Source organism: Lepidochelys kempii, chromosome 1, assembly GCF_965140265.1.
Source record: "Lepidochelys kempii isolate rLepKem1 chromosome 1, rLepKem1.hap2, whole genome shotgun sequence".
NCBI classification, from domain to species: domain Eukaryota; kingdom Metazoa; phylum Chordata; order Testudines; family Cheloniidae; genus Lepidochelys; species Lepidochelys kempii.
Window position 1 is genome coordinate 26,998,594 of NC_133256.1, and position 11,091 is coordinate 27,009,684.

General features: G+C 46.9%; 1 protein-coding gene across 1 annotated transcript; it reads left to right on the top strand.

The window, feature by feature from the left end:
- Positions 1 to 4,391: 4,391 nt before the first annotated feature.
- Positions 4,392 to 9,357, top strand: FUT4 (fucosyltransferase 4). The gene has a single exon (XM_073337583.1). It carries the CDS (start codon positions 4,392 to 4,394, stop codon positions 5,466 to 5,468), a length of 1,077 nt encoding a protein of 358 aa, XP_073193684.1. The 3' UTR covers positions 5,469 to 9,357.
- Positions 9,358 to 11,091: the final 1,734 nt, after the last annotated feature.

Consider the following 11,091-nt stretch of genomic DNA (forward strand, 5'->3'; position numbering starts at 1 on the left):
AATAAATATAATGGACAACTTCCTTGCCCCATTGATGTCAATGGAGTTTTCTTACTTCAGTGAGGCCAGGTTTTCACAAATTATCAAGCAAAAATGGCTGAATGAAAGAATCGTTAGCAATAAAGTAGCCCTTTTATATCAATTGGACTCTTCTGTTAGAGCAGAATATGGTCATCCTCTCTTTAAGCCAGTTAGGCCGAAGTGAGCACATAATACATGTGCTCAGTGCTCTGCATTGACTTGTGCGTGCCGTTCGTGGTGCTGGTTACCTGTGTGATCCAAACTGTGAGCAGGGTTTGGTGGATGGGTGAGGTGGTGCAGTCAAGGGATCACTACCCATCCAACATTCTCACCGGTTGATGGGAAAGGAGTTAGAGTATAGCCAAAGTTACTGGAAGGCTGGGGATGAGATATTTTACTTTTTATTTACATACATACTCTGTTGCTGGGTTTATGACGATGTTCCTTTTCCCATAATAAAGGTTTTCCTGTTTGTACACAGTTTTGGAATATGTGCCAGTGGCTAACCCAAGCAGGGAGTCTTTGGTTTTCCCAAGATTTCTGGGTGGGGGTTCAAGCCAGTTTCTCAAGTGGGGACCTAGATGTATTGAACCCATCCCTTTTTGCTGCAATTAACCACCTGGCAGAAGGACGATTGCATTAGAATAAGGGTAAAGTGCTATTTACTTCAGATAAGAGAACTGTGCTGAGCGTTTATAACTATTGTGCTGATCCTTCAGTGAGCCTGCCCAAAGCTTCCTTGATCTGTAAGCAGAGTCAGAATGAGCTCTACCCTGACATCTGGTGGTGAGCTGTGGAAAAGGACTTCAGGGGCTGATCTCGTTTGCATGGGCACACCCACCCTGCCTACCATGATGGACTGCTTCCCCAAATGGTCACTTTGACTGCTGTGGGATCCCCAGTCTCTCTGTTATTGGGGCAGGAGTAATAAAGGGTTGTTATCCTGGTTATGTGAATCAGGGAAAGTAGAACTGTACTTGGCATTTTATGACAGAGGGATTCGCCCTCACCTAAGTAGTACTTGCTAGGCAAGGGACATGGGTTTCAAAACCTAGGGAATTAAGAAAGGTTGGGGATAGGTATGTGTATCTGGTAGTGTGGATCTCTTCTAAGGGCCCTAAACACTACTTTGACCTCTTCTCTTTCTATGGAGTAATAACAGAGCTAATTTTGGCTCCATTAGGAGTATTGTTACATGCTCCAGAGCTGAAATCACTAATCTAAGCATTAGACCTACTTTGGGCTAGTGGTGTACCAGCACTGAAGCTCCCCCTACTACCAGCTTGAAGTTGCTGAGAGCTGTGTTAAGTGGGGGGACCATGAAGACAAGTTGGTGAGTGGACAGCAGGATGGCTAGTGCGGAGAGTGGAGTGGATAACCGGGCAGCTAGAGGAGTAGAGAGCGGAGCAGATAGCTGGGTGGCTGGCGGAGCGGCATGGAGTGGATAGCAGGGCAGCTGACGGAAAGGTGTGGCTGGTGGTGAAGACTGCAGCAGAACCCCATGGAGAGGCATGGCACTTGGCCATTGACCCAAGCAGCGGAGCATGTAAGATGCCCCTCATACCTTCCTCCACTTCCACCCAGGCTGGGAGGTAAACTCTGCAGATTAACTTCTGAACTCTAGGGAGCTGCACTGACCAAGGACAGAAACTGTGTGTGTGTGGGGGGGTGACTATTGGGTTGTTGGACTTAAGACCCTGAGGGGAAAAGGACACTGCCAAACTTACTTGGGGGTGGGTCTTTTGCTCATGGTTGGTGTTTATGAATCCTGTTTGTGGTGTTTCCCCAACATAATGCCACATTGTTTCCCTCCTTTATTAAAAGGCTTTTGCTACACTCAGACTCTGTGCTTGCAAGAGGGGAAGTATTGCCTCTTAGAGGCACCCAGGGGGGTGGTATGTAATTGTCCCAGGTCATTGGGTGGAGGCTTGAGCATTGTGTTATTGAAATGGAACCCCTAGATACTGAACCTGGCCCTTGCTGCTGCCAACTCTGACGGGCAGGAGGATTACAGACTGAATGCAAAACTCACTGCAGGATTCGGACCTACATTTGCTTTTAACATGTTCCAGTTACTAGCAAAACCTGGATACCCACAACTGAAGAAAATAACTATTTAAAACATCAGACTTCAAAAATAATAATCCCCAGCCACTTCCATAGTGGTGACAAATTTAGCAAAATAAACATGATCTTATATTTGTTTGGTGAGATATGTGGTTTTTTTATGTTAGGAAAATATTATACAGAATGTGTAAATCTTTGCAAATAAGGACCCAGCACAGATAGACTATTATACATATACAGTGAATATCAGGGCTACTGTTTCTTCGATTTTTGTAACTGCTGTGAACAGGGAATTGGAAGGCTGTCTATGATGCCAGCTAATCTTTGAACACCTCCACACATAAACTCTTCTTCCTTTTCCTGGATTAACATAATCCTGACATAAATCCTCCTAAACTCTTTGTGGCAGGGACTGTCATTTTTGGTATTTGCACCGTGCCCAGTACATATGGGGCCCTGACCTGGTGGGCATCTAGATGCTACTGTTATCAAATTATTTATTATTATTATTTGTAATAAAAATCTAGCTTCTCATCTAAATTATGGGTCACCATTGGAATGCAGTGGATTTACATGAGAGATGACGTTGGCCCTACATATCTACTGGATATGAAAATAGAGTGTCAGATTTGGAAACTTCACCTTTCCATAAAATAGCTCTCAGGTTTACAAAGCACCGAAGCTGTACACAGCACTTTGTTAAAATGGGGATGTCCCTGCCTGCCCCACAGGGTTTACAGACAAACCCAGAAAAACAACCTGATTCAAACACAAGGAGACATAGAGCTGGGGTTCTCAAACTGGCGGTTAAATATAAAAAAAATTATAATACTAGTGTTAAATATTAAAAAAAGGTTTTAATTTATAAGGGGGGGTCGCACTCAGAGGCTTGCTGTGTGAAAGGGGTCACTAGTACAGAAGTCTGAGAACCCCTGACACAGAAGCAATGTGAGAAGGGGATTTGGATGGGCCAAGGCCTGTGGCTCTGGGAACAAAGTGGGTTTGAAGGAGTGATCTGAAGGAGAAGATGGAGGGAAAGTACTTGGAGCATGGAGGCTGTTCCAGATCCCTTGGAAGGAGAGAGCCTAGTAAGAAGTATAAGGAATGAGTGAAAGTGTATGAAGAAGCAAGAGTCCTCCAACCCTCATGCTGAGTGTTCACTGGGCCCTTTCCTCACTGTGCTTATTGTGGCCTCTGTGCCCTCCCCATCCTGCCCTGTGTCTGCCCACAGTCCTCATGGTCTGTGTCCTCACATTCTGTTCCCTGTGCACTCTCCTCATGCCTATGCTTTGAGGCGGACAGCAGGGGGTGTTGGTCTTCTCTGGCTCTCCTTCCTGAAATGCAACTCCCTGACGCAGTCAGTGGAAGGGAAGAAGTGGATTTCCTTTTACTCTGCAGGATCCAGAGTGAACAAGGAGGTTCATTGTCCTTATGCTGCCTTCAGCCACGCTGTGCCACATCAGCAAGATGGTGCTGCAGATAAATCAACCCAGAAAGGATGAGCAGCCGGGAGTGGAACATACCTCAGGGAGGGACGGTGGGGCTGCTCGGGGAACTGTACAAGGGAAGGAGGAGGGATGGAAGTAGGGTGACCAGATGTCCCGATTTTATAGGGACAGTCCCCTATATTTGGGGCTTTTTTTTTAATATGGGCTCCTATTACCCCCCCCCCCCCCACACACACACACACACCCGTCCCGATTTTTCACACTTGCTATCTGTGCACCCTAGATGGAAGTAAGAAGTAGGGGAAGAGATGCTTGGAGGAATGGTATCTTTACAGGCAAGGAGGAGCTAAGGGATGAGAAATAACCTGGGGGCAGGGGGAGGCGAGGCAGGAGGGACGAGGTAAGAAGAGATACGTGGACTGCGGGGAGTGGTACCTACACAGGGAGGAGTGCGTCCCTAGGGGAGTGAGGGTGCCCCGGGAAGGGGTGAAGGTCCCGGGGAGGGGCTTGTGCCAGGTAGGGGGTGGGTCCCTGGGGAGTGGTTTGTTCCTTGCTGGGGGGCGGGACCTGGGGAGCGGCTGAGGCTCTAGCACGGAGCTGTTGGTCGGGGCTCCTCGGCGGTCCAATGGCCGGGGCCCGGCTGGGCGGGGCTGCTAGCTCCGGCCCGGCAGGAGAGGGGACAGCGTGGCCGGCGGGGCGTGGCTCGGAGCCTCCCCCGGCTGCCGCTCCTAGGGGCGGGAGGGATTGCGGCGGCAACAGGATGCTCGCGCCGTCGCTTCGGTCCCCGGCTCCCCGGCAGCAGCGGCGCGGGGCGCTGCCGAGGCAGAGCGGAGGCGGCGCGGGCGGCTGCCCCCGATGGAGCCGGGCCCCGCTGGGCCCCCGGGCCGGAGCCGGGCGCTGCGCCGCAGGCGGCGGCGGCGGCGGCTGCTGGCGGCCGGGCTGAGCTGCACGCTGCTGGCCCTGTACGCCTGCCTGCCGGAGCTGCCGGCGCTGGACGCGTGGCCCGGCCGGACGCGGCCCCCGCCGGAGGTGACCGTGCTGCTGTGGTGGGAGCCCTTCGGCCACCGCCGCCGTATGACCGACTGCCAGCGGCGCTTCAACATCAGCGGCTGCCGGCCCAGCGCCGACCGCAGCCGCTACCGGGAGGCGCAGGCTGTGATCTTCCACCACCGGGACCTCGTCCTCCACGGCCTGGGCCAGCTGCCCGCCGGCCGCCCGCAGCGCTCCCCGGCCCAGCGGTGGGTGTGGATGAACTTCGAGTCCCCCTCGCACTCGCCCGGGCTCAGGGACCTGGCTGGCATCTTCAACTGGACCATGTCCTACCGGGTGGACTCGGACATCTTCGTGCCCTACGGGTACCTCCGGGCCAGGCGGGCGCCCTCGCACTTCAGCCTGCCCCGCAAGACCAAGCTGGTGGCCTGGGTCATCAGCAACTGGAACGAGGCGCATGCCAGGGTACGCTACTACCACCAGCTGAGGAAGTACGTCCCCATCGACGTGTATGGGGCACAAGGCCTGGTGCTGGAGGAGGGCAGCAGAGTGAGGACCATCTCCCAGTACAAGTTCTACCTGGCCTTTGAAAACTCCCAGCACCCCGACTACATCACCGAGAAGCTGTGGCGGAACGCCTTCAAATCCAGCGCCGTGCCTGTCGTTCTGGGCCCTTCCAGGTCCAACTACGAGCTTTTTATCCCGCCCGACTCCTTCATCCACGTCGACGACTTCCCCAGCCCTAGGAAGTTAGCTATCTACCTGAAATTCCTCGACCAAAACAAACCCCTCTACAGGCGGTACTTTGCTTGGAGGGACAAATACGATGTTCATATGACTTCGTTCTGGGATGAGCAATACTGCAAGGTTTGCGAGGCTGTCAGGACAGCTGGGGATCAGCTCAAGACCATACAAAATTTAGCCAGCTGGTTTGAAAGCTGATAATGTTGGCTGGGGAGGTTTTCTTTGTTGGCTTCTCCTGGGGATGCAGTGCAGTCAAACCAAGGCTTAAAAAGTACCCGTTCTCAGGGGGTCACACACCCGCCAAAAAAAAAATAGAGGATTTCAGAAGTGTGTCTGAGCTGTTGCTTGAGAGGCAGGATTAAAAATGTAGGTGAACAGACCATCAGACCACTATATGTTTGTTATGAACCTATGCAATTCCATCTTTGAGCTATGACAGACCTAGCACTTTCTCAAGAACTTGATTATTTGGTCATCCAGAGCAGAAACCATAAATGCAGCATGGTGTTAGACACAAATAAACTATGCCAATTTCTGTCACTCAGCCAATTTTGACAGCTGTGACAGTTTCCAGGATTGTGAGACTTCCTCATACAGTTCTGACTGTGTATTTTTATTCCCTTCTGGGAACGTATTTCTGCTGCACAAAGGCAAATGTATTAACAGTGATCATTGGGAAGATGCAAACTCCTTGGCACACAAATTCCGACCCTGCTGCCTTTAATGTAATATTATAACAATGCACAGGCAATTTGTGGCAGTGTTTTAAAGAGCTATAACCAAAAATAAAAATGGAAAAATCCTTTACTAGGCATCTTAAAAGTCCCAGTGAGGAAAAAGTTTGTGTGGAAGGATGTGGGTGTGAGTAGAAAAATAACAAGCTCTGAAGGGTAGCAAGTAATTCCTCTGCTGCCTGCTGAAACTAAGTGCATTCCTGCCCTGTATGAAGGTGAAGAAGAGACCTGGGGAAAGGAGAGGAAGGAATACAGAAATAAAGCAGGAGCTCATCCATCTTTGCTTTATTCAGGAATCAGAATGTGTTTAAAGGAGTCTGCATGTTTTTCTCTGCAACAGTACTGCCACACAGGAAATGGCAGGGGAAGGTTCAGAACAACGCAAATTTTGTTACTACAGATGAAACATTTATGAAAAGGTTAATTTATTTCTATATTATTAGAAGTTCTTGTATAATGGTTAATCTAGGCTTGCAACATGAATTTTAAATCAGTCTATCAGGTGGTGGACAATTCAAAATGCTGTTTTGTGGTAAATTGTAAGTACAGTTCCCTTTCTTATAAAAAACATTATGGAAAACTAGGTCTAAGCTATATTTTTAAAATGTTTGATACTAAGAAAGAATGCAAATGGAGGAGGACAGAGATCTATTATTTATTGAGTTTATTTTTCTGATACCTTTATTCCAGCTTTTTTTGTTTTGTTTTCTTTGTTTAGATAAAATGAGGTCCCTAGGCTAGAAACTTTCCTGTTAGTGCAGTGGGTCCCAACTCTTTAATGCAATTGTGTCAGTTTGCCAGACTAAGATTTTGGCATACCAGTCAGTATTTTCTACTTCCTAGTTCAGTGGTCCCCAACTTTTCTGTGGGAATAGCACATTCCTATTCCCAGAAGACTGTGGCGGGTGCCAAACACCCCGCCGCTGAAATGCCGCCGAGAAACGGTGGACGGTTCTCCGGCGGCATTTTGGCGGCGCGATGTCCTGCGGGTGCACACAACTGCCCCGGTGGGTGCCATTGCGCCCGCGGGCACTGCGTTGGGGACCCCTGTCCTAGTTACTTGCCACCTCCCAGTGTCTGCATGCTTTCTAACCCACAAAGGGCCTTGGGCGGCTCTCCTCTGGTGTTTCAGGTGCCCAAGCTTTATTGCAGGTTAAAGTGCACACAGTTGCCACACACACGAGTGCAATACAAACAATTATGGGCCTCTTTCTGCAACCCATGGACCTCAGTAGGAGTAGGATTGGGTCTAAAGGAAGGAAGGGTGAGACCAGTTTCAAAAGAATGAGGTGTCAGTACAGGTAAGTTTACCAGCATTGGGGACCAGTGTTCTGAAGAGGTTTGGCCTTGATCTGAACTTATTACATGGCGAGTTGCTAGTTTTGAGATTCATTTGCTGTCAGCAGACTATAATATACTTTAAATCAGTGGTTCCCCACTGGCTAGGTAGATGGTCAAGTGACACTTCTGTACATTATTGAATATTTTTGAATATTTAATATTATTATTAATAATAATAAAACTGGTGCATGAGCCACTGGCTGGTGGTCAGGTCACACACTGCTGGTTCCCATCTGTATTCCCGGTTGCTAAAGTGTCAGTAAAATGCAGCTAAAAGCACTTCATATTCTTTCCTGATCTTACTTTTTGATATTGGCAATTGCCATAGTTGCTGCAGGGATATTATATGATTCTGAATGGCAAGGAAGATGGTCTGCACAATTGGGAATGGGATGGGCAGGTCCGTGAGACTCATTAAAATGTGGTCCACATCATAGAAAAAGTTAGAGAACCACAGTTTGGAGTGCTAATCTAAAGTTCTGATTTATCATTTATTACATAAATTGTAGGGCTGTTGATTAATCGCAGTTAACTCATGTGATTAACAAAAAAAATTAATCACAGTTTTAATGGCACTGTTAAACAATAGAATACCAATTTAAATTTATTACATATTTTGGATGTTTTTTTACATTTTCAAATAGTATTCTGTGTTGTAACTGAAATCAAAGTGTATATTATTTTTTATTACAAATATCTACACTGTAAAAATGATAAAAAAATAGTATTTTTCAGTTCATGTCAGACAAGTACGGTAATGCAATCTCTTTGTTGTGATAGTGCAACTTACAAATGTAGATTTTTTTTGTTTGTTACATAACTGCACTCAAAACCAAACAATATAAAACTTCAGAACCTACATGTCCACTCAGTTCTTGTTCAGCCAATTGCTAAGACAAACAAGTTTGTTTACATTTAAGGGAGATAATGCTGCCCACTTCTTATTTACAGTGTCACCAGAAAGTGAGAACAGTCATTTGCATGGCACTTTTTAGCCGGCATTGCAAAGTATTTATGTGCCAGATACACTATACATTCGTAGGCCCCTTCATGCTTCGGCCACCATTCCAGAGGACTTGCTTCCATGCTGATGATGCTCGTTAAAAAAATGTGTTAATTAAATTTATGATTGAACTCCTTGAGCGAGAACTGTATGTCCCCTGCTGTGTTTTACCTGCATTCTGCCATAGATTTCATGTTAAAGCAGTCTCGGTTGATGACCCAGCACATGTTCATTTTAAGAACACTTCCACTGCAGATTTGACAAAGTGCAAAGAAGGTACCAATAGGAGTTTTCTAAAGATAGCTGCAGCACTTGACCCAAGATTTAAGAATCTGAAGTGTCTTCCAAAATCTGAGAGGGATGAGGTGTGGAGCATGCTTTCAGAAGTCTTAAAAAAGCAACACTCTGTGCGGAAACTACAGAACCCAGACTACCAAAAAAGAAAATCAGCCTTCTGATGGTGGTATCTGACTCAGATAATGAAAAAGAACATGCGTCGGTCTGCACTGCTTTGGATTGTTATCGAGTAGAACCCTTCATAAGTATGGATGCATGTCCCCTTCAAAGGTGGTTGAAGCATGAAGGGACTTATGAATCTATAGCACAGCTGGCACATAAATACCTTGTGATGCTGGCTACCACAGTGCTATGAAAACACCTATTCTCACTTTCAGGTGACGTGAACAGGAAGCAGGCAGCATTATCTTCTGCAAATGTAAACAAACTCATTTGAGTGATCGGCTGAACGAGAAGTAGGACTGAGTGGACTTGCAGGGTCTAAAATTTTACATTGTTTTATTTTTGAATGCAGTTTTTTGTACATAATTCTACATTTGTAAGTTCAACTTTCATAACAAAGAGATTGCACTTGCAGGATATGGCTTGATGGGCTTCTTTGAGCATCCAAATGCAAACCTGTATGCCTACGACTGGAACTTTCTGTTTTTAATCACAACATGTTGAATTCTATTTATTAAAAAATAAATGTAGATGATCATATTGTGGAATATATTTTGCAACATTGCCAGCCTTGCCAAGTCTTTTCTAGTGTGAAATATGAAAATTGTTTGTTGTGAAACAATCCAATAGGTTCAGCTCAGAAATGTTAAAAGTTTTGTTCTAAAAGCAAAATTAAATATTTTAAAATAGACACATCGAATTCAGAACAAACTGAAGCAAATGGATTGGAATTGCAGGAGAACAAGAACATGAATTTTACATATTTAAACAACTAGAACTATGTGGGAATTACTGAATCTATATTACTCCTGGGGGAATTCTGCACTACTGTGCGTGCACATAATTAATGAGCCATGCATATTTTTAATTTTTTGCACAAAACAGAGCTTCTGCTGAAATGTTGCTACAGTTCTGTCTTTTGCCTACTAGATGGCACTGTGATGATAGAACACAGCAGCCGCTCCCAGCCAGCTAGAGAAAAGAAAGAGCCTGCCTTCTTCACAGCACCTGTCAGGCCAGGTCAGGAGACAGGCGCTATGGGGAGACAGACAGCGTGGGGTACTGGGGGGGAGTCAGACTGGGGCTCATAAGGGCTAGTGGGGGAGAACAGACTGGGGCAGGGGCTGAATAGGATTGGAGGCACAGGGCCACAGGGGGAGGAGGTGCAGAGCCACATGGTGATGGAGAAGGGTGTGCAGAGCTACAGAGGACTGGCTGGGTGGGGGCACAGAGATGGGTGGGGGCACAGAGATACATGGGGACAGGGATGGTGGTCTCTGAGTGGGGGTGTTAGACCCGCAGCAGGAGGCTCCCTATGAGATAGGGGAGCAGGCAGACACCAGACACAGTGTTGGTATATGTGACGTTCCCCTGGTGTTATCTGGACTGGTGATCTGCTAGGTCACTCCAATCCTTGACTCTGGGAGCCAGCCTTACCCTGCTCTGCTGTGAGAACCCCACTCCTGGGCTTACAGTCTCTGGCATGTAAGCTGCTCCTTGGATTGTGCAACCAAATGACACTAGCCATTATCCCTGACACAATCCTAGGAGTCTCCTTGTAGTGTCCAGTTATGCCTGCTGGACGCTGCAAGCTTATATGAGTTCATCAATTTAACAAATACATTGATATGCATCAGGCTTGTTATTCCAAGGGGAGTTTCTGTCATGCTTCAAACCAAATACACTTCTTCAGGTAGAATAAACAAATTTATTAACTACAAAGATAAATTTTACATGATTATAAGTCAAAGCATAACAAGTCGGATTTGGTCAAATTAAATAAAAGCAAAACACATTCTAAGCTGATCTTAACACTTTCATTGCCCTTATAAACTTAGATGCTTCTCACCACAGAGAGAGTTAGGTGGTTGGCCTTCAGCCAGGCTCTCCCCTTTGATCAGTGCTTCAGTTGCTTGGCGGTGATGTCTGTAGATGGAGGTGGAAAAGAGAGAATGAGCATGGCAAACGTCTCTCCCTTTTATCATGTTCTTTCTTCCCCCCTTCAGAGTCCAGTGAGCATTACCTCATCATAGTCCCAAACTGACCAAAGGAAGGGGGGTGACTCACTCGAGAGTCCATCAGATCCTTTGTTGCGCCCTAGGCCAGTGTCCTTTGTTTCTGAGAGGCTGGGCTGGGTTTGTCCCATACATGCCCTGATGAGGTGTGAACTGCCCCTTTGCTCTTGGAGAGTTTTGCCTGGTCTTGTTTTAAGCCATGAGGACACAATTTCTTCCTCATAACTGTTACCTAGCAGCTCTGGGTTCTTGGGGAACCAGGGTGCAGT